Source organism: Tauraco erythrolophus, chromosome 3, assembly GCF_009769465.1.
Source record: "Tauraco erythrolophus isolate bTauEry1 chromosome 3, bTauEry1.pri, whole genome shotgun sequence".
Taxonomy (NCBI): Eukaryota; Metazoa; Chordata; class Aves; order Musophagiformes; family Musophagidae; genus Tauraco; species Tauraco erythrolophus.
The window spans coordinates 9,834,411-9,859,795 of record NC_141467.1 but is presented as its reverse complement, the minus strand read 5'-3'; the positions used below and the strand labels follow the sequence as shown (position 1 = coordinate 9,859,795).

General features: G+C 35.8%; 1 protein-coding gene across 1 annotated transcript in view; it reads right to left on the bottom strand.

The window, feature by feature from the left end:
* DTNBP1 (dystrobrevin binding protein 1) overlaps positions 1-25,385 on the bottom strand; it is a 68,529-nt gene that overhangs the window by 31,556 nt on the left and 11,588 nt on the right. Inside the window, exons 6-7 of the mRNA XM_086609001.1 lie at positions 18,406-18,538; positions 6,214-6,236 (exon numbers count right to left, since the gene is read on the bottom strand). Coding sequence (XP_086465127.1) covers positions 6,214-6,236; positions 18,406-18,538 — 156 coding nt within the window. The remainder of the gene's footprint in view (positions 1-6,213; positions 6,237-18,405; positions 18,539-25,385) is intronic.

Genomic DNA, 25,385 nt, shown 5'->3' with positions numbered 1-25,385 from the left:
AGAACATGTGAAAGTCTGCAAACTTGAAAAGACAAAAAACAAAAAATCAAAAGCAAGGTAGCCATAAGAACACTTCATCATTTGTTTTTCTTCTCCATCTGTCTTATCCTATTACACTATAATGGAAGACTTCAGTAGTTAAACTTATCTGCCCTTTCACTCAAGGTTTGCTTAGAAGTACCCAAGTCTCAAATCCTTCCATTCTCAAGAGAGTGCTTATCGTATATGGCAGTATTGGTCAATTCTTGTCACAGACAACACAGGGCATCCAAAGTTGCAAGGTTCTCCTCCCACAGCCTGGATGGGAAAGAAGCTAGTAACACACACTATTAACTAAAAATCTATCAGAATATTTTCAGGTCATAGCAAAATAACAAGGAAAAACTCTGAAACCTGAATATCCTTAAGTTTTAACTCCATCTTAGCTTTATTACAATAGAATTAAGCAATTGTTTCCCAAATGCTTTTTGGTATGCCAAAATAAGAATTGTCTTCTTTTATATCTGTGCTACAAGGTTTAAATATTTAAGTTTTTGACCATGGTCACCTAAATAAATTCTAAAACAATCAGGAAACACTCATAGCAGAAGGACTGCCAAACTCCCACAGCACGTTGTGGAAGAGGCGCCCAAACATCCAGAGACACCCCCTCTCCTCTAGTTAATCGAGTCATTGGAATGAAAAAATCACAAAATAAAACATTAAATTAGAACACTCATTATTAACCACCTTGGTTATGGACACAATTTGACAATGAAAAATTCTTCACAGTAATGAAACACCTTGAATGTTCCTAATGTGACAGGCTCTGGGGTAGTATAATTGGTAATTATTATCGGTAATAATAATTGGAAATGTCAATGTAAACAAACTCCCTGTGGCTAATACGATTTTCTACCACAATGTCATCTACTCTTGCTCAGAAGAAACACACAGGATTGTGTGCTCAAAATTACAGCACAACTTCTGGAACAGCTACATCATTGAACATATGAGCTCTGTCAACCCTGAGCTGTAAAGCCCTCCATTGCCTAATATCGTGCATCTGGAAGACAATATGAAGATTAGGAAAAAGTTGTTTATTTTGACAGCTGTCAGAATACAGCACGATAAAGAGGATTCCTAGATTGGAGGAAAAAAAAAAAATCAGTTTGACATACTATTTGTTGAGGTGAGTAGATTTCAGAAAAAAGGAGAAGAAAGGGATGGAGTCAACAGACTGCTCCAAATATCATGTGCTCTTAGAAAAGGGAACAGTGAAAGCCAGGAAATTAAAGTTTAGATACAAACAGATTTAAGTTACTGATAAAAGGACTGGAAAAGTGTCATTTCAACAGAAGCATCTTAGATGCACAAAGAGGGATGACAAATGATCTGCATACCAAATGTGACCCAATGACTTAACTTGGAAGAGAAAAGCAAGAAAAAACACCTCTTTACTTCACTAGCCTCCTTCTCAGAAAGAGTATTCTGATAAAGCTCTTAAAACTTATCAGGACTTGTTTGGGAGAGATCTCTGACGCAAAGAGCTGAAAACATATTTTGTTGTACTGTAAATAGAAGTGCTGAAAATGGTCATATGACCCGTTTCCCTGAGCTTGAATGAAACTAATCCTGTTAAAGCTTGGAAATATGCATGACTCAGTAGCCAAACCCATGTGCCTATCTGCCCTTACAAAGTTTCTGCCACCTTTCATTGTCTAAAAGCGCTGTGCTGCTGATTTCTAAAGGGCCTCTATTGCTTTGGTTTTCTTTCTAGAAACAAACTCAAAACATTTAATGCTAAACATTTTTTTTTTTTTAATAAAAATGGACTTTTAGAAGGAATTTTAAATCTATCATGTGTACAGTTCCCATTTGGAATAAAGTCAGCAGCATATGTTATTACCATTGTGCAATTCTACTGCTTTAATAACTTTAAATTTTTTTCCATTATCTACCTTACTGCTCCACTTCACTCTTCCACCTTGCAAAGAGATTAACAGTATTTTGTAAATATTTACTCACAGTCCTGGCTGCGCTGGAACTGAAGCAATGTTAACTTCAAAAAAGAAATAATAAAAAATAAAAATTGTAACGTGCATAGAAGGACGGTGGAATGGTTTCACATCTCAGCACAGTCTTTAATGTGCTAGATTTCAAGTATCAGTAGAAAATTACCATATATTTGCTATCTAGTTTCTAGTTTCTCAGCTGTAAAAATGAAAATGAGATACATGCCCTTTCTAAACCATGGAAGAGTACAATCCATCAAACACTAAAAACAAATACACACTTACAGAAATATAAACTAAAATAAATTCTATTGTCACATGAAATTGCCAAAATCCATAACAAAACACTCTTTTTTTTTTTAGCCAAAGCCAGGACAGGACAGCACAGAGCATCAGCCACCTCCTGCAAGCAGTTCTCCGAACACTGAAATTGATGCACGCTGGGAAGAAACTTGCAGGCTACTCCATATGGTATACCCAATGTTTTCATTCATAAATCCATCATTTTTTACAGCAAAGCTTTCTGAAAGATAAATTATGAAAATAATGAACTGGACAACCTTTGAGATGTTTTGTCCTAGAGCACACTCACACTTTGGGTACACAAATGACAGTTCTGTAGCAGTATCAACAGGGACATCAAACACTCCCTGCCTTCTTCAGAGAGAGATGCTTACTGTAAAGAAGCACAAAAGCTTCTAACCTTTACCTTCTCAGCATCACATATTATTAAATAATGTGTTATGCTTGCATTGTAATAGAAAACCCCGGAGGTTGAAAGAAAAGAGACTGGAGAGGTTTGTCCTGCCCCTGTGCACTGTAGGTACAGCAAACAACAAAGGAGGATGTCTGCCCCTGTCCATAGTATTAAAGTAAAAGGAAAAATAAAATAAAATCTACTTTTCTTCATGAATGAGAGTACAAGCTGTAATACAAAAGTACCAGTACAAAATGAAAAATGCAAGAATAAATTCTAAAACAGTCTCTCCACTGACAATTACAAAAACAATTTATCATTTCTTAAACACTTTTCAATGCTGCGAAGAGGTAAATAACTGAGCATTGTTTGAGCCCCTTCTTGATGACACCTGGTATCCTCAAATAATAATCAATAGGTCAATGAATTACCACTTTGCACCTTAACACACACAGTAGGAAGATCTAAATGAAACCAGAAACAATTTCATTTCTTGGTTATGTGAAGGTTGATTTTGTTTCGATATTAAAATAAGTCTTTAGTAAATATTAGGTATACAAGAGCACTTAAAATATTTGTAAGGTTATATACATTTGAGGATTTCACAAATTTACAGTGGTCCTATCCAGACTAAACCTGTGTATGTGTATCTATTTTTATTTATACACACACAAAAGTCCAGGGAAGTAAAGTTTTCAAGCAGATCTGAGAGACCTGTGAAGCTGCTCACCTGCCTTGTGAGCCAGACCCCATTCCCATGGTCAGCGTCAATATACAATTCGTGCTTTTTTCTGTATTCATTGTGAAATTGATGGGATGCACCCCTGAATCCAAGTTTCCAGAGCTGTGCTATTCTGACCCTCAGACTATACCATCCGGTTTCTTAATTCCAGTAAAACTCACTTTCTGTTCTGAGCAAGGCACGAGAACTCAGCACTACTGAATATGAGAGTTCCATTCGGACACTGCAAGACGTGCATACAACCCTCTTCTTACCCACTCTAGCAAACATATTTAAGGAATGTTTTTGTGGTACCTCTATTTCTGCAGATTCAGAGAGAATGAACTTACATACTTATGAAATATGTTTTTATGCAAGACTTTATTTGGAAGCCAAGACTTTTTTAGCATATGGTATTCAAATTGACAAATAACTAGTTTCTATCATGAAAAGTGGCATTTCTGTTCTTTTCCATTAAAACACAATTTAATGCACAGTGGTTTCAACTGCACATGCATTGAAAGATCCAAGTGTATATAAAGGTATTTTAAATAGTTCTTTTCTAGTCCCTGTGCTGGGTATTTTATAAACTGAATGTTTATGAACACACATCACTCTGGACACTTATGCAAGGACGAACTAGTTGACAACGTAGTCTATACTTGCAATATAAAAATGTAAAGAATCATCTACCCAGCTCTTACTCTCCCTGTTTCCAATCAGCTGATGACATATACGCTGGATAATGAGAAACTGGCTCAAGGTCCAAAAGGCTGGAAAAAGACTGACCGAAGTCAATCTAATGAACACTTCTATTTCACCATACAGGTTCTCCACAAAAATTCCGAGTAGCATCAGATCTGAGAAAGAACATAACTTAGTAAGCAAGAAACTATAAAAGTGTCTTTTCCAAGTACATCTTTCCAATTGGCCATGCACCTGTTTTTCAGTTGTTTAATCTCAATTTCCTGAAAAAACATCAGGAAAGACAGTAAAATTCGTTGCCGAAGTCAAAATACACTATCTACGGGTTATTTTAAAGCATATTGTCATTTTATAGAAAGAATTTTGACTTGCTTGATAAGACTATTCTTTAAAGTTTATTAGCTATTACTTCTCTCTCTTCTGCCAGATACAGGCTTATCCATCAGTTCATTATATGAAAAAACACAGAAATTGGGCTGACTGATGTTTAATACCCATTTTTAAAGATCTCTCCCTCTGTTCATGCTTTTCCAGCCTTCCTTTGCTTCTGCAAGTTCTTTTGAGTGTCGTAGAATAAATTGGATCAGTTGGTTCAAAAATGTCCAACAGACCTAGAGTATCCTCTAATCTGGTCTTTCCTTGTTAATGCATGAGATGCTACTCCCTTCCCTTTGGTATCAGCTGCAGTACTCACAGACTGCAGTTGAACTTTTCAGTGAAGAAACACACAAAGACTTTTTTCTTGGCATCTGTTTGCAATTTTCCCTCTTTGTAATAAACTAAAAGCCGTCTCTTGGCTACAAAGACAAGCCTTGTCTACCCAAGACACACCTTTCATAACTATTACCGGAAATCTATACGCATCTATATCCATTACAGAACCAGTTATTTAGTTTGGTATGAATTTCAAGGTCAACACACAGCTAACACCTTCCTCTTCCATGAAAAAAATTGTCTTTGTAAAATATTTACTGTCAAATAAAGTTACAATCTCTACTGGAAAACCAAGAAGCCATCCTTCTGGCTTTCAGAAACTCACTTAAATCCTCGAATAGACACAAAAAAAAACCCACCAGGAGTCACTATTCTCACAAGCATCAGATACTACAAAGTAGCTGCTTTTCTCTGGAACAGAACGAGCTCAGCATTACCTTTGGTTTTGTATTGAACTAGTGTGTGTTGAAGCTGTCAAATCAATCAAAAAAAGGGTTGTTAAGTTACAGATAAAGTGACATTTTACATAATCTGTGGTGCTTGTCTGATTTCTATTTTCCTTTTTTAGCATTATGTAAAGATGAGATAGTAATGAACTGAAAAGGCAAAGAGGAATGCAGTTGATTGAAAGAAGGGATGGAAATTTCCATTTCAGGAGACAATTAATTGACATAAGTCAACGTACTTGACTTCATTCTCTTCAATAAAGACTGCTGACAGAGCCACAGTCACACCTTATTCAAAGCAAAAGATAACAGCAATTGTTAAGCTGATCAAACATTAACATTAGTAGGCGGAGTAAGCCTGAATTTAAGATTTGGTGAGAATGGTCAGGCGTTCCAGCTACACACCACAGACAAAGCAATAATACATGACAGAGTTTCTAGCCATTGTGTATTATTTAAGACAGATATCCATATATAACATTGTGTATATCAAACAAGTTGAGCTACAAGAATTGCATTGGTCTGATGTAACGTAACACTGAAAATTTCCTAGAAATAGCTAGACAAAAGTCTAATAGGTAACAGCCTGTGACACATGTCAAAACCACGTTCATGCTAGAACAGACATCAACTAACTGAAGACAAAGCCCTTAACTTCCAAAACTGGACACCAAGGGAAAAGCCTATATTAGATACAGAATCTCTGAAACCTAGCTAAGACAACAGAACCATCTGTGTTCTTCCTACACTTATGACTCTGTCAGAGAAACCAGTAGCAAGAACAGGTAAACTGAAAAATAAACAGCCTGCTGGGCTGACATAAAACTAACATTATCAAATGTAGAACTGGAACAGTTCCTTCCTAGTTTCACTTTAATACAAGAATTACTGTAACTCTTGCAAACATTCAAGTAGAATATTAAAAATAGAATTTACCTTTGAAGGTCTGAAGTTCCTTCCTGTTGGAGAAAAGCAGAATAAAAAAAAACAACATTATGAAAAATACTACGTCTAGAACTACAGGAGATAAGTTACTTAGTTTAAGACTCATTAAAAGATAAAAAAGAATTTGAGTATCATTGTTTATAAGGGTAGTATTACTAAGTGCATTTATCTAAAGCAAACACCATCAACCTGTTTAGAAATTAGGCTACCACTTTATTAACATGTACAATTACACAAATAGTTGCACATTTATATCGGGTCACATCATTTCTAGACACACTGTTGCAGAAATAATCAAGACTTTTAAAGGCTTTAGTAAGACATCCATTAGCTTAGCACAGCTTTGTCAATTTATAGCACAGGGAACAACAGTCAGTGTTCCATTTTCATCAATGCTATTCAAAATCCTTTTGGCAACGGTGAAGGAGAAAAATTTGACAATATCACTCACTCAGTTACAACACACAATAACGGCAATAGAGGCACACAGTGATATTCCTCAGAGGAGAGGATTTCAAAGTATACAGAGTGAGAGGTAGCCCACAATACTCACATATCAGAAAGCTAAAAATTAAGTCAGTAGCACTAGTATCTTTTTTCCTTCATACCAGGCCACCTTCCACTTTTAGTAGTGATGCAATTGTGAATGCAAAGGCTATAAAACTAAGAGAAATATTTTCTCTGTTTTCAAGAAATTGCAAAATGCTCCATTTGTCACTGCAACAAAGTGTGATTTATCATAAATGTAGAGGCTAAAGAATCAAAGTAATAGCTTAGATAAGGCAGAATGCTGTCCCTTTCCTCACAAAATGCTCATTTATAACGAATACCTTTCAGTCTGTGCCTTGCAGACTGCCTGGTTAAATTTTGAACTTTGAAAGCAAAAGTACTTATAAGAAAAATAAATTTAAAAAAAACCCTGAACTAACAGTTGTTCAGATAAATTATTCTACTCACTACCCATAGATTAAAACATGCTTCAGTCATTATCATATACACTGTTTCACAATACATACGCCATATCATAACAACTCCTCCTCCCTAACAGATGATGCAATTCAGCATTTATTCTTGCATCAAAACCAGACACAAATTGTTTCGAGCCTGAAAAAATTGATTTTCTAAGCAGGATAAAGTATTCTAAAAGAAGTGAGAGAATACATTTACCTCCACGTTTTCAGTGAACATCCCACTTTTGTCACCAAAAGTCAAATACAGGTTTTTGAAAGAATGGGTGCTTTACCAGGAAATAAGCTATAATGTGATTTATAGTAGAGAAGCCTATTAGTTGTAACTTCCTGTGAGTATCTACTTCTCTTCCTGCTTTTCTTCTATCCCTTTGCCAAGCTAGTTTCTCCTTTTTTTGACCAGAGCAAAAAAAGCTACTTCACAACAACCACAATTTGCAGGTTCATACCCTAATAAATTTTTCCTACCCTGTGTACTCCAAATATGATTATGAAACTCTTAAACACTCTCACAAGTTGCACTCCTTATGTTTTAATAATGGCATATTAGTTGAGAAAACAACAATCACAGGAAATGCTTGTTTTCCACAGGCTGAAACAAAATCATACTGAGGAAACATCTTGTGAAAGTAAGAGGAAAAAAAACCTACGTTAGTTGCTCATAAAAGCAGGTGGTCTCATTCCACTTGTCTCCAAAATGGAAAACAAAACAATTACTGTCATTGTGTTCAAACAGATTAGCAAACAAGATGGTAGTACAGTAACCAACTGACAGCGATATTCATAGCTTTTGTCTGAAACTCCAGATTTCCCCTTTAAAATCCATCAATATTTTAAGCATTGACACATTAAGGTGCTCTCACTATATCCATATATATAATTGTCATTCATTTAGCAAGTTGGAAATGAATATTTGACAAAATATTTTATAGAACACACAATTCTGAAAAATTTAAAATATCTATGATTAGCATGCAGTAAAAATATAGATTTGGAATCTAAGGATCTGCATTTCCTAGTATCCTTACACCAACTCAGATCCAAAGACTGAAGATTCTTTACATTTTAGACAATACGAATGAATCAATCGGATCCTGTGGTTTCTCACAACACTCTCAATAAAACAAACGTTCAGAAATATATATTAAAAAAAACATTCATTGAAAATATGCTCTGCAACATGGAGAACTTTATTTTTTTAAAACAAATTATCCAAATAAAAACTTGAAGTTTCTAAACTTTAATCCTAAATCTCATTCATTAGCAGCTTTCGTAAGAACTAGACACTAAACTTGAATTGGAAAGGATACTATGACTTGTAAAGACACTGGAAAAACAGATGACTTGAGATTAAATAAGTACGTTTTCTAGATGCGTAATTACAAAGTTCTAGAGAGATGTACAGAAAAAATGTATTACAAAGTATTACATTTCTCCTTCGCTTTGTAAGCATTAATAAATACAAAATTATTTATTTAAACTGTCACGAAGAAGATACCTCCTACATCTTCTCTATGAATCTTGAGACAAAAAAAATCATCTGAAGAAGAAAATACATTGAACTTACATTAATAAGGAAAGTATGTACTTATAAAACAGACACTCTATACAAGAAAAAGCAGTAAGCTTGAGTAATTAAAATTAAAATGATTAAACTGAAAACAGTTCTGGAAAACAGTCATCTTCAAAATGAGGTTAAAAGGCAAGCAGAAGGAAAACTTGCATTGGAAGTAGGCTTGGATGAGTAGCTAGGACTGCTGCCTTTTATTACTTTAGATCCTGTCATATTAAATTACCAGTCTTGATGCTATATATAACATTTTTGTATTTGTTTTTCTTTAAATTGTTCGGGTTTTGAGATCATTTTTCACATTAGGTTTACACAAAAGTTACAGCAGCAGAGCTCAGCCTTTGATGGATAGCTTACTAACAACATCGTATTAGAAGACAAAACTGCAGTACAACGAATCATCTCAGAAGAGTTCTGTCAGCTGCCTCAGCTCACAAGTGTATTATCCTATACATGTTTTCTGCAGGAAAAGGCTAGCCTTCCCCTCTGTCCCATTTGTCTGACTAGTTTAAGGCAAGTGAAAACTTTCCACGGAGAACTGCTCCTGGATTTCCCAGATTTTTCATCCAAAAAAATTCATGCGTTTACAGATGGGTGAGATAATCCTTTCCATTATTAACAGAAAGAAAACACACACATGCCTTGCCCCTAGCCTCCCTACTCAGGAAAGCTCTTGAAGCCCAGTGTAGACTGCTCACCTATCCAGGACTAAAGGAACTCCCATGCTGAGTCTGAGCACTAATCAACACAACTTACTGTTAGGCATCTGACCATATGCTCTTTTACTTTAGCCACTAAATTTTACGTTAGTGCCAACAAATCTGGTTAGGTACACAGATATGAATATTCTTTAGTTTTTTACAGTTAAAGGTAAGCTTCGGAAGAAAGGACTTAATAGTTGTACTATAATATAAATACCTCCTCTTGGTGAAAGATTAAGTTTACTACCACTGAACAAAGAAAAAAAAAAGGCTAAAATGACAGGCTAAAAAGGCTAAAACAATTGGACTATAAAGGCATGAAGGCACTTGAAAAGTAATCTTGTTCTATGTGCCATGCAACTTACGAAGGCCAGCTTATTCCCTGAGAGGCAAGCGGCCCTAGAGGCTCCATTACACTGAAGTTACACCCATGAAAACTGTTTGGTCGCACATAGAGGCAGTAATTTTCATCTCTTCCTTCCCAGTTGCTTGTTTTCATGAAATAGAGGGGGGACTTAATTACTCCGCAAAATTCTTTACCTCTCAAACTCAGTTGAAAACGACCAACAGGATAGCAGCAAGTAAAGGGCAACAACTGTCAGCAAAACCCCAGTGGCATAAGCCTGGTTGCCTACTTCTTCAACATAACACCTAAGTCATGACAAAGATATTTGGGAATATTTTAATGCCAGCATAAGAGCCACACTAATCAGATTCTGGGCCTCTTCTGAGCATGATGGACATAGGTAAATCTGATGATAAACCCCTCTGCACCATGCCTAAAAACGCACAGCTGACAATGTCTCATAGTTCAAAATAACCTACAGAAATGAAATCAAAGCATTGTTAATGCAAGAGATTCTGTTGAGAACTTCTCTGATACATCTCATCAAAAAAGATCTGAGCCACAGGTATAGAGGAAAAGGATACATATAGACACTGAAAAAAACATAATACCCCTTTTTAGTCTGAAGTACATCTTTTATACAATTTTTTATTTGCAAGAAGTACAATGAATTCTGAGGGTAATTAAAACTGTCGTGCTTTGAAGTTCTGCTGATACAGGAGGTGTCTTTTGAATTATTATTTTTAAGTTACCTGTAATGTTTTCATGATCATGTCAGCGGTCTCAACTTCTTCATTCACAGAAAAGTTGAGCTTCAGAGTTTGTGGTGAGAATACATAGTTTTGGAGACCACAGGTGAAGCAAACAGTCTACAGTATACTAGTCTACAGTCTACTAGTCCCACACGGTAACTGACACAACCAGAACTCACATGAACAGTTAGAAGTCAAACAAAAATTCCCAATTACCTTCCCATTCCCCTCAGCCTTTTCATTACACTGTTGGATTAACCCAGCTTCAGTCACTGGGCAGAAGAGACGGACACTAGAAAGAAGATTCTATTTAGTATCACTGATGAAGAAAAATAAATCCAGAAAGAAGAATATGAAAGGAGAAGGAAAAGCAAGAGGGGGAAGGCAAGTAAAGATCAAAAACAAATGCTTGCTGAAAGTTTCCAGCCTCAGAAAATTACAACTGTGTGTAAATATACAGACAATGCTTAAATCCTGTAAATTCAAGTTACATGGACATCACACCATTCCTCTTAAATTCCACCCTCGGATCTTCTAGGTGATCCAGCCAGATTTACAAATTGTGTAACAGACTCTAGTGTGGTGCTCTGTAACACACAGAAGCCATCCACAGCGCGTGGCTCCTGGTTTGCACAACTGGGTTGTAGGATGTGGCAGCTTCAAGGTCAGTCTCAGATGTTCCTGAACCAGTGTAGTGTGGAGACAGAGAAGGACAGAGAGGCCCCACCTGTTCTACAGCAATTGGACAAATTTATCAATACTCATCTGTAATCACTTCTAGAGAGAGCACAGAAATAAAGTCAGGTAATCTGTGGAAGTGTGCTGCACAGACACAGGCCATACCAGAGAACTGAAAGCAGAGGACAGAAGCAGTCCCACCCTTTCTGTGCTCTGTTAAGGTAAACAATAAAACACACACATAGCCTCAACAACATACTATTACTTCAAGAAAACCCCATCTTGCTTTGAAAGGGGATATCTTACCTGAAGCCAAATCCAAACAACACTTGAATCAAGCATTCTATCTTAGACTGAAGATGTATTTCTGATTTTCTATATTCTGACAATTTTAATACCTAAAAATGCACTATGAATCAAGAAAATACAGCTGCCAGTAAATGACAACTGAGTTTATAATTACTGAAGCTTGAAGTTTCTTCTAAAGCATGTGGCATGGAAATAATTGCGTTGTTTTCTCTTGTCACTTTTACATTTAAAAAATTAAAGTAGCTGATGAAAACAGGTCAATTCACACACCTAAAATCACATTTAAAATTCAGGCTGCCTGCAAACTTAAAGATGTTTCCATTATTTCACAATTCATTTGCTTCTTTACAATTCTTTACAATCACACAGATCAGCACTTTTTTACTAAACAAAACCAAACTTTCCCAAACCCTTGGAACTCAGAACACAGCTGTGCAGCATTGATTCAACTTGACCAGAACTTAATGTAAGGCCTGCAGTAGCAGATTCACTGCAGTGGTTTTGTTTGGTTTCGGCTTTTAGTTTTTTTTAAATAAAACCTAAACAGAATGGAAAGACAAAGTGTCAAAGATAATAACTTCTGCTTGAGAGCTTCCTGATCACCTAGCAGTGACTGCTGTCATATTTTCACTACCCAGTTGAGGAACAGGCAGTAACTGCAAAACCACACATCCTGCTTGTACATTTGCACAGCTGCTACACACTGTTTTAAGCAGGTATCCACAAGGGAAATTCTTAAAAGATGTGAGTAGCATATTGAAGGCAGACAGCTCAAAGCTTTGTAAATACTTCTGAAAGCAGATCATCCTAACTTTCACCTGTAAATGGTGAAGAATTATCAGCAATTCCCTGGCTGCTCAGTTCATTACAAATTCTTATTTATATTTCTTTAAACAATGGCTTTCAAAGGAGTCAAACTATTCTTTGATTGCCTCAAGATAATAAATGCCACCAGTAATCTCAAAATATTGCCCATATGATCTCAACCCACAGAATCACTGATAAATACCTAGTCAAATAAGAATGTAGATTTAAAAAACAATTGTTAAAAAAATCCAGTGTAGTCAAAAGCATCCTGCTTTAAGCGAATGGAACCAACGGGAATTTAGTTTGTTCAACAGAAGTAAGACAAGGTTCTCAGGTTCTACTGCATGCAAAGGGTTGTAACGCTAAGATCAATTTTCCAAATGTAACAAAACACTAGGGAATTCAGTTAAATACTGAGAGACCACAGAAACACCGAGTTCTTTACAATGATGCCAGCAGGCAGAATCGACAGTTCTGTAGTCTATCTTTAAGGAAAGAGTAGGCAGACAAGAAAGTACCAAAGTCATAAATGAATGTCAGGAACGATTTTATAACACTAGCTCTGAAAGTAACAGCCAGTAAATTCAAAATACTAGACTCAAGCATAAACAAAAGACAATCTCAATGCGGCATATGGATGGTAAAAATTACATATCAAATTTGAAAGATTTACAATGAAATGTGTTCATAAATGTTGAGTTGTAAATATTTACAAACAAAAATTAACATTTAAAGAAGGTATAGCTGCTTATCTGCAATTTCATTTAAAAATATTTCTGGCACCTAACAAGAGCCATAACAAAGCCTGAGAGACACTGCATTTCACCTATTATGTGTGATACAGTTAAGTTTTCAAAATGATATTAAAAAAAAATTCCTTCCACGGCCTGATTCAAGCTTTAGTCAGCTAAAAAGCCATGAGAGGGACTTTCCTCTGGATGTCAACAGAAATAAAAGCAAAAAACCTGAAAACTCAAAACTTACGTCACTTGCACAGTGCACAGAAATAATATGAGTACTTTTTTGTGTACTTAGGATTAGCACTCATGACAATGACACAAAAATGTTTTCCCTCCCCCGGATTGCTTGAATACCCTCGTCAGATCACTTAGGTCAACGACTACTTTGAAATACCTTTGAGCCTGAAGCAATGAAAAGCCTTTAAATAATGAAAAAAAAAAATCAATAAATACTAAAACTACTGCTAAAATATCATTGAAATTAAGCAGCTGGCAAGGTTTTCTATTTATCTGAAGAAACACTGAAAAAACAAGTCAGGATTCTTCACCATCAAATGAGAAATTTTATCCAGGTAAAGAGAAGAGCAAAGAACTAAAGAATTTAAATGACGTTGCAATGGAGATTTTTTTTTGGTTCCATACTCAAATGGAGCTACAGAAGTAGCTGAAATCTTTCTGTATCTTCCAGCAAAACTTCTACATCAACTTCATTCCAGAAGATCGAACAGATCAAAGCAAAATTTCATAACAGAAATTGCAAACATTAGCTGCAAATCAAGCTAATAAATAACACTAAAACCAAAACCTACCCTAATATACTCAGCAGTTTCAGGGTACAAGGAAAGCATTTATTTTTGGATGTTTCAAAAAAATAAACAAATATTTATCTTGACGAACGTTTGCTGCCACCTTTCAGGTGCTATCATTTGAAAGAACAGTAAAAATTAGGGAGACGTCATTAAAAACAGAAGAAAAATGGTAGAAGTGAAATCATTAAAAGCAACCAAGTGTTTAGTCCTCTGCTGAAAGACTGGTACAGGCTGTTTAGCACTGGAACCACTCCAAACTGGAATCTGAAATGTGGAATAAATTCGTAGCTCTCTCCGAAAGCTTATGCCTTCAGATGTAAGACTTTGCACACGACCCAGTTTTTAAGGTTTTGCTTTCATCCTCTTCCTATTCGAAAAAAGGGAATAGTTTTTAAATTTAAGTTTTTTTTAACTTTTATCTTGTATGCAATGTCATTGGATCACTAAAAGATACATGTATCAGAACAGTTTATTTGTATCATACAACCAAAAGTTTAAGAATCAAAGTTCAAAGCTGCAATTTGAGACAAGAAATTTCAAAGAAGCTACGAACAGCTACAAGCTACAAAAAAAAATTGAGAAGCCAGAAAGAAATTTAAGAGAAGTTGAAGTTTAAGAGAAGGCACAAAACTCTGCTGTCAAAGGCCACCTCCACCATCAACTCCACCATCTTTAGTCTTTCCTAGAAAGAAAAAGGGTTCCTGCAAACCTGCTTTTGGTAAACGGCCACACAACAAAATCCAGACTTTCCTTTAAATTGGCCATCAATTTCTCCATAAGCATTAAAAGAAAAAAAAGAATACTGTATTCAAAAACTGGCCAAACTTTACTCACAAAGTGACATCTAATGAAGAAAGTGAATCAAACATTCTTCTCCTCCAGAAGCATAAAACCACCATTGCAGAATGGCAATGCATCTAACACGAACTATGACAATCTGCCCAACTCCTACTGCATTAATTACAAAAGCATGGGGTTACACATTATTTGACAACAAATAACCCTTTAAAATACAAAAACTAGGAATAAATATACCTTTTAGGAACATATTTTCTTTTCAGGTAAAGCACTTCTTCAAATCTCACCAGAAAGGAAAAAAACTTAGTCCCACTAAGGTCTGCAATACCACTAAACATTCATCTGTTGAAGTATGTCCTAGCACCAGAGTATACTTCAGACTCAGGATTTTAGATTTCTTTATTATTTTTCCTTCTATGTCTGTTCTCAAAGCAGAAAAGTACTGAAAACCAGAAAGGATTCTTAAACAAGAAATCCTAAAAAATTAAAATTCAGACTACTATGTTTAAAGTCAAATGACACACAGCAAAATGTATTCACCCATTTCCAGTGACGAGTCCAATGTATTCAAACACAATGTTGCAGCTGGGCAGCTCCTTTTAATTGATAAAATAACCAGGAGTTGCTATTTTTTCAAAAAATGGTGATCTGTCTGAAATGGATACAAATGGTTCCAAGAGCTTCACAGGAACTACAGCTTCAGGACAGAATCATTTTATCTTACACCATAAGCCTGCGATTTGGTGCACATAAAAATTGGTGCAAAAGTGCGCTTCTGACAGCGCTTCTGAAAAGGGACAGTGCACTGCCTTGGGAATGCGGGAATTGCCATCGGAGACTGGAGGGATACAAGGAGTTTTCTGCAATCAGAAACTACATCCTCAGTAGGAGGGTGAAGGGAAGAAGAATTGTGCTTGACTGAGAAAAGAACACGAAACAAACCAGCATGGTTTAATGCTAACACACATGTAAACAATTGCAGCAAGACTAACTAGAGAAAACAAGGGTGGAATCTAGACTTCATACAACAATACTGGCACCCTGATCAATGGATTTAAAAACCAGAAAAAGAGAACATTAAAAATCCAGACATAAGCACACAGAAAAACAATCAATCCCTCAAATATCAGGCTTTAAAATATATTGTAGAAAACACTTTGGATTGATGAATCTACTTTGAAACTAGTACTCAACACAGTGAAAAAAGGGAAAAAATTGATCTCTTTTAACAAAAATAAAGTTGCTCTATTTAATAGGGAGACCTATTTCTGAAAATCAGTTCCCATAGTTACCATAAGCTGCATTTCAAAGGTTTAATGTTGACCTAAAGCACTTTCTTTTAAATCTTTCATATAGGAAGATTTTTCAAAAGACTTGAAATACGTGAGCTTCTAGCCTAAGCTCTACAGCGACTTCATAATAAAACCACTTTTTGCTACATGCTTAAAACAACCACAGTTTCTAGAGTTTGTGTTCATCTCAGTTTTCTTCCCTATATTGTCAAAACACAGGAAATACTTGGGTTTTTTTAACACAAAACCACTCACTCCTTGACAATAATTTTTGTGTTAAACAGAGAGCACTGAACCCCCACTTGATTCTTTCAGTAGCTGGTATCACAGTAAAAACCCCAAACCTTAAAGAAAGGAAGACAGAATATGAGTTTCAAGCATACATAACAAATCATGCTCACATTAAGCTAACTGCCTGTTTGTTCCTCGAGTATCTACATTGGTTAAGTGTCCTAGTAACAAGCTAGCAGTTTATTTCTTACCTAAATAAATACAGCGGTAATGATCATCCAGAAATTACCTGCATTCTTCCTGTTTTGTCTAGATCTGACCAAATGTAATCAGCTTATAATTACCTTAAGTAGTTTGCTTAGCTTTCTATTTATAGAACTGATTAGATGCTGCTAAGCAGAGGAGGCAACAGTTTAACACTTTATTTTGATGTTGAAAACAGAGGCTAGGAGAAGAGGAGAGGGAATGAGGACAGCAGAGAGAATAAACAAAACTCAGAAAACTTCAGAAAGGTTACTGTATTTTAGGGGTACAAATCTGTTGCTTTAAGCACTTTTTAAATTTGTGTGTTATTTGGTTATATAGCACATATTTAGAATTTTGAAATTATTTGTATTATTTAATTACTTAAACAGGTCTCTACGAGTGAATATTCAGCCATACTGATTACTGCTGACTCTTCCCAGAGAGAGAGAGAGAGAGAGAGAAAGAGAGAGAGAGAGAGAAAATGGTGTTGGGAAAGAGAAAATCCAGGTTGCAGGAAAATGACAAGACCACTGCCGAGGCCCTGGCCTGAGGTTAAGCTAACTGAACAGGATGTGAAAAACTAAAGGACATGACACGAGAAATTGCTGGATGAGAGGGACAACATAGTAAAAAGCTGACAAAAGCTGAAGATAAGACCATGAGGGACAGTTGAATTTCACAGCTGGTTAAAGGGGAGCTAAGTTAGAAACAGCCAAACTTCACAGAAAATTGAAGTGAGATCTTTAAGGTATCAAGGACTTTCTGGGAGGCAGAACTTGCAATGCCAGCAGTACTTGGGTAACCATTATCTGTAACACCACAGAAGGCCAAGATTCCCTAGATAACAGTGTCAGAAATATCAAATTTGAGTATCAACACCAGGACCAATAGGGAAAAATTACTTAGGAGTGGATTGTTTATTTGGGAGGAGAGCGGAATAAAAAAAAAAAAAAAAAGAAAATAGGTACAAGGGTCAAGACAGAGGAAAACAAAATGCAAAATGTGACCAGTGCTGTTTGGCACAGCCCTGCCCTTCATCACCATCCTAATTAGGACCATAAACCAAACCAGTTGTTCTGACCATACCACATGAGTCAAATTTGCTTCTGCAATCAAGAGAAGCAGGGAGGGTGGCAGAGTGCTTTCCCTGGCTAAAAGGAGGATACCTGGTTCCACAGATCAAGTATCCTCATGTCAGTGATCAGCTGGCTCCAGGTCTGTCAGCATCTGCATCTACCCAGCACTCCCGAACGCAGGTCTGTCAGAGACTGTCTTTGACAAATTGCTTCAATTTAATTCCTCATTTCCTCATTTATGTTGTGGACCTAATACTGCTTTTCTTATCTCCTTCAGTAATGTTATTTTTGGCACTGTCAGTAACAAAACCAAGAAAGTCAAGATTTAAGTTAAGCTCTTAACATTTATCTCTTGCTCCTTTATCTTTTAGGTAAACTTGGTTTTGCAAGTAAGAGAATGGCAGGGAAGTAATGCCTAACCTACGGAGCGAAAGGTACTCATAGTACAGAATAGGATAGAACTGAAAAGAAGATAAGAGGAAAAGACATCTTCACTTTTCAGATTACAATACATGGGGGAAAAAAAAGAAATTAAAAAAACAGGGCAAAAGATTAAAAGAAACAACTTATCAGTGCTTATTAACAATCCCCCTTACCTCAATTTTTGTAAAGAAAAATAAGCATGACTTCATCTTAACAACAATGTAGTGATAATTTTGCAAATACACACACTCCTTGTTCATCACGGAGAGTTAGACCAACACTTAATGAACCTATCACAAATTCGCAACTTCCTGTCAGAGACTGTTTCTTTGAAAGATGAAAATAAAAGGGATTATATTATATTACATATGGGGGAAATAACCACAAAAGGCTTATATTCAATGCTAGTTTATATTTATAGCAATTGTTTTATTTACCTTTTTGTTTTCTTGTAGTTTTCCAGCTGTACTGTCTGCATACATTTGTACCTTTCCAGCTCACACTGTTCACATAGGTCCTCAAGACACAATAGATGATCCTCCATTTCCTCAAAGTTTGCCTCTAGCTGGGCTACAAGAAATACTTATATGAATATCAAATTGTATCGATAGATGGACAACTCACCTAAACAGACACAGGGATTCATAAAGGTACATAATTAACACGGTAATAATTGCCCATATATGAACAACTCAGAAAGATAAACAAATCTCGAGTCCATAACACGCACTTAAGAGTGACAGCAGGGCCATGTTAAGGGAGATCTACCCGAAGTTCCCTTTGTAGTAGGACACTGAACCACTATATTTGCCCCAGCACCTTGGTCTCACAGCTTGGGGTCTGTACTTTGGGAAAAGAAGCTTTCAGAACTCATCACTTAATTTTGCTTCTTGAGCACACTGCCGGTTTACCCCTTCCTGCCTGGCACTTATCTGAGGAACAAAACTGTGCTGACCAAAACCAATACTAATCTTAAATTATTCAAATGAAGCAAAAGTAAACATACTGGGAGAATTTTAACTCTTACATGACTTTATGACAATATAAAATAACACACTTTGAAAGTTTACTCTGAAGACACAGCCTTTAATGATAGGCAAATCTCTAGATTTAGCTGTTTTACACACCCATGCCCTTAAAAACATGCAAAATCTTTTAATCTCCTCTTTAACCATAATTGTTCAAAGTCTCAAGTTAAAAGAAATCATGTCTATGAAAAGCCCTAAGAAACCTGATCTTATTTCATAGCTCACCCTATTAAAGAGAAATTTGGACTAGAGAACTCCTGAGGTCCCTTCTGACCTGAATTATCTCATGTGAATCTCGCCTCAAAGGATCCCTGTCGCTCTGGGTGGTTCATGCTGAACTCCATGTCCCTCCTCAGGATCCCAAAGTGGAAAAACTATTTTTCCCAAATGCTAACCAGCTAGTCACTCTGGGATAGAGCTGTGTGAATATAGGACTATTATTCACCTTTTGTCAGGACTTCTCCTATACCAGAAGGAAGGATAAATCACATTTTTACAAACAAAACAGCAACCAAAAATAGAAAGCATTTTGCAGTTCAGAGACAGATACACTAATCTGTTGCAGTATATGAACTTGATTATCGGTGCAAACAACTACACAGATGATGGAATGAAATAGCAGAAAACCTAAAGCAACTTTTGAGTTTTGGCAAATGGCTGTTTCACCTTTGCTTGTAATAGACAGAAGCGATCTTCATGAAGCAAGAAAATAACTAATAAGTCCAATGTAGAAAAAAGTGATTTAAAGTTAACAGGTTTGGATGCTCAAAATAAGGAAGCTGCAAGCTGAAGGCATCAGTCAAATCTTCAATCCTGGTTTGGCCATTCTTCTTGGATGCTATCTTGAAGTATACAAATTTTTAACAGTCTTAGCCAGTAATCAATTAGAAATTGCTATCCTAGTGGTCTCCCTGGAAAAGCAAAAGTTAAGACCTCGTAAACAAATTTCATAGCATGCACAGTCATCTATTCAGCCTCAATTACTTAACAAGAATTTTTAGTCCCTAACAAGTAAGGTACTGCTCCACAACAGTCAGAAAGGGAAACATGAATCACATAATCAGAAAAGATTTCCTTAAATTATTTATCTGTATACAGATCACCTGGGAGGGAGGGGGAGAAAGGGGGGGGGGGGGGGGGGGGTGGAAAGGCAGTTGGCAATGTGGAAACAAATTTGAGGAAAAAAAGAGAAGTCTTCAGTTCTACAGATTGTGATGTGGAAGGTGCATTGTTTACCACACACTCAACTTCCTCTCACAAAATCCAGATCTATTCAAAGAGAAATATCATGACTACCATTACAACTGGTGGTCCCTTTTTACTTAAGAAATGGACTTTTCAGAGTGCATTAAAATCCAAATGTCTATATTATGCTAACTTGCTTTTCAGAATGATTGCTCACTTATTAATGTGCAAAATTCACAAACACAGCAGGGCTCAAGATAATTTAGTAAGGTACCGACCAACCAGTGTTTTTTCCACTTAAAAAAACCACCACCTGCTTTGCTGTACTTGCTATTGAAATAATAATAAAAGAGAACAACAAAGAACAGGAAAATAAAGAGAAGGAAGAATAGTGAATTCTGGAGGGCAACTGATTCCTAGCACTAGCGTTTGAGCAGCCTCTAGTGGGAATTGCAGAAAACACTGTGCTCCTGAAGGACAGGAATGAACACTTAAGATCTATCCCTCCAGAAGACAACAATACTGCTTTACTGCTACACAGACTTCAGAATTTCTCCTTCTGAAGTGACAGAAAACTTAGCTGTTTTTCACAAAAAAAGCTGAAGACTAGGTCCATAGCAATAGCACCAGCTACGGTTGTGAATTAATGTCTCTCCTACCCAAACGAGAATGTTTGCACTGTGCATCATAAGAAAGTTCCAAACAAAGCTACACATTCAATAAATTTGAAACTTAGCCCATAATTCTTTGATCAGCTCTTACCTATATTCACAGATAAATAAGCTCATAGATTTAAAAAGGTATTTAGCAAAAATATGAAATCTAGAAATTCATTCCGAGTTTATAGATCACACCTAGAATTAATCTGCCCCAGAAAGCCAGCTAACGTTCTAAAGAATATCTGCAAGGTTACTTCTTTTTTCCAGCTCTTCAAGAAGTCCCACAATGAAGTGGTCAGGCAAGAGTCACCATCTCACTCTGAAACAGCATTGCCATGAAGGAGAAAAAGATCTCCTCCTTTTCATCTCTTTAAGGAGGCTGGAAAAAATCCATTGTACCTTTAGATTCAGAATTTTCCTGTCTAGAAATATGCCACACTTAGTAGAAATAATATTTTTATTAGACAGCTGAAAAAATAACTTGTTCTTTAGGTCACATCATTCCAATTGGATCAGTTTGGCCTGTATTTGCTACACTATCACAGGTATAATAACACTATTGCAAGTTTTAGTTCTTAGTTTTAGGTTTTTTAAAGCACGTTAATGCTAGAACAGATGATATTAGATTGACTTATCTTCCATCAGTGTACACTGTTTTTCTCAGTTTTGCAGCTACGCAGGTATTAAAGCATTTATCTAGCACTCAACAAACACAAAAACCAATTTTGTACCTGAAAATACATTCTTTCTAAAGTTTAACTAATTTAAATTCACCGCTTTTTTTTTTTAAACTGAAACCTATACTACCTGTAGTTCTGCAATAGTACAAAAATAGTTAGAAAAGCTAAATCACAGGTATATATCAGAAAATATTCCAGATTTCCTGCAAGTCCCAGCCACCGAAACAACAGAAATCACCAAGGACTATTAAAGACATTTTTACAAAGCTCATCGATTTTCTGACTAAAAGGCAAAAAGGCAGACAACAGAAAGGATGGAAACAATTATATCAAAGAAATTCTCTCTAGGTCAGGTAGGGATACAGATTTTCTAAAAGCTTCATATGAGCAGTGAAAGACATATATATACAGGAAGAGCTCAACTCAGCTGCACCACTTGAAAAAAAAAAAAAGTCTTTACATAATCACAGGTCTACTAGTGCTCAATTTTGGTTAATTTTTAAAGAAAAGATCTTAAACCCAGCTAGTATCACACCATTTACACAAAGCTAAAGCAGCTGCTTTGCTGAAACTACATAACAAGTATGCCAGGATATTTTTCCTTCTGTATTCAAGCCACAGACATCTCCAAGTTCACAACACCAAACTGTGTGCCTTTTATACATATATCTCTCTACCTTATACAACAACCCTTCCTGCTGAAGCATTCTGCCCTGGAGCCTATGAAAGAGAAATGTCCTGTTGAACTTAGGTATCTTTAAACTATATTAGTCAAATTCCCTGGTTTTGCATACATCTCCCCAATATTTTCCTTGATTTTCTCAGCAAAAGATAAATGCTGTTTCACCTCAGACAATGAAACTTGTGAAAGCAAGAAAAGTAACAGCAGTTTTTAAACAACCGGTCAACCAGTCGGAAAATTGTTTTAATAAATTGTTTTAATAAATAATAAAATACTATTTTCTTTAAACATTTTCCCAATTGCAAATTGTTTCTCATTTACAGTAAAAGTTTCTACAGCTCTCCTGACTTTAAAAATAATTTTAAATCAAAAATAAACCACTGGAATCTTTAATGGAATGTGTATTCTAGATTTCTGCATCACAAAACATTTATCCAGGTCTTTTTCAAGAGCTATTGACTGCTGGATGCTAAGGAAAAATAAACTGTTATCTAAGTAACCAAACACAATTCAGAAGTTTAAGTTCAAATGCCAGGTCTGTGAAAAATCTTGATTAATATATTATCTGGCCGTAAATTCATTTTTACTTGACCAATACCTGCTAATATCTAAATCCTGACATAAACCATAATTAATAAATAGATAATAGTAAACTAGTGACTTCTCCTCCCAAAGACCCTCATGTCTTCCCCAAAGAGACAAGTCCATGGGCTATTACTCACTATGTTTTTTCCTCCTAAAAGTTCTGCTTCAGAGGTTGATTACAAACTGATGAAATGAACAAAAATTAAATTCTATAGTCTCAGAATATAAGATGCTGCTGGAAGTATACTGCAAACTGGAATAATCTTTGGCATTTTTATAATGAAATCGAAAAATAATTACATTACATTAAAACACACTTTTTTGCTGCAAAACAGGAACCCAAAATACGGGATATTAAGTTCTTAAACTAGTGCAAATGTTACAGAAATCAAAATAATGTATTTAACGAAAAAGCTATTATAATCATTGTGACCTTATATTTCACAAGTTTTAGTACGTTTCCTTAATGTCTGAAGAAGCCATGAAGAAGTCTTTAATCCCACTTCTTAAACAAAAGGAACATGGCCTTTTTTTTTTTTTAATGCAAATTCTAAACAAATTGGATTGAAAATAAAGCACCACCTTCTGCTTAAGACAAACAAGGATATCTCCCCTAAGCAGCATGAAAAGTTTGTTTCCCTAATGGATCTTCACATCCATCTAATTCATACTCCAGAAAAAAAATATTTGTTAAAGACTAGGAAATAATGGCTTTTATCTCTGTGAATATTGCACCGAGCCTTATTTTCTTCCCAGCCTCACCACTCTAAATGTTTTCACCCTATATTGGATCTGTCGCCTACGCTTATGACCAGCATTTCTGAAACCAACATAAAGTTGCTGATTAACATGTGATTGGAAAAATTGGATTTGGGTCAAGGTTTGTGTGCGTTGGTTTGCTGAAATCAAAACAGACACTTGAGCTAAATGCCCCTGCTCAAACATGAAGCATACTTCATATTAAAACAAGTATGCCAGGTATCAGCAAGCAGATTTTTTTCTACATCTGAAATAAAAATTAAGTGATGATTCAAATTCTAGACTTTGAAAGGGTAGTAACTGTCCTTTTCAATTTCACATTAGAGTAATTTTTTCTTTGAAGTTTTCAACAGCAGCTACAGGACATTGTGTAATACAATAAATTTATCAAATGAAGCCACAGACTTTTTACTTGAAGTGAGGGATGACTGATAATGTGAGTACCTAAGTTAAAGTACTGTATTTATAAAAGCGCTAATGAAAATGTGTCTTATAATACACAGCAAAAGCTGAAGAATCTGTGTACATGACTCATACCAATTTAAAGTAGGTCACTAACAAGGCTCATTTCCATTACCTGAAATTTCTTATATCAAAAGCAGCCAGGATTCCCTATCTACTTTCAAAATGAAAGCATTAATAGATTTATTTCAAGAATATCATGTCACAACACAGAACTGCTACTTTTCTGAAACGATGAAGATTAGCCAAATTACATCTTGGATGCACAATCCAGGACACATCAGTTTATCATTCTATATTCACATATTTTTTCTACAGAATGTTTCACTCATACTTCACATCCACAGTACTAGTCATCTCTTTGAAAAGTGAATACAGTTTACATTTATAAAAAGCACATAGTTCAGAGTTATAAAAACTTAAAATAATGAGCACAATATCACAGCAAGTTTCGGGTAAATCACTTCCAGAAGTATAGATGTTGAATTTGGTATAAATCATACCTTTCTCTTCAAACAGACTCTATAAAACTTACCTGTAAAAACACAATTCCAGAAAACTCACAGTGGTTAGAACCAGTAAAAATCTCTAGGTAAATTACTTGAAATCTGACACACGAGGTGAAGGCTAGAAGATTTGGTTCAAATCTCACAACCTAGCAGTAGACTTCCAAATTCATTAGCTTCCCTGAGCAGACTGGTTAATGCTTCCTTAAATCCTGCTTGTGCAGTATCAAAAACATTCTAGACACACTGAGCCTTCTTCAAGTAAATCTACAATCAGCATGAGATAAACTCTGGTTCATAAAACTATAACATTAGGAATGGGAAGGTAACCAAAATTAATCAGGATTTATAGCATTTGCAGTTATGAACTATAAAGACAATTCCATTATATTGTTTATCTTCGGTCTACTAGTGGACTGAATCACTTTGTGCATGATGATATTAAAAATCAGTATTTAAATAAATCATTATGTGAATTGATATTTCCTTAGAAAATAATTGAGCTTTTCAAAAAGCCAACAATAAATCAGTACCACACATGATACAAGGCCTTACTAAACAAGGTGGCATGAGAAAATTGTAATAAAGAATGAAATACATTCCTTCGTTCAGAAAGAAATAGCAAAGTTATTACCAGCCTACCTAGGAACAAAAGCCGGTTTGTGCACATCCACTGACGACAGAAGACTGAGGAAATTAGCCTTTGAACACAGAAAAGAACCCTCCTCTTCTTCACATCGGATGCCAGCACACAAATCCAGCCCACCCCACAAAAAACAAGAGCTGCAATTACATGAAGAATTTCTGCATATTTCCCAGCTGGTGTAAGAATAGCACAAGCAGAGCCCCTGGGGAAATGAACTACTAAAAT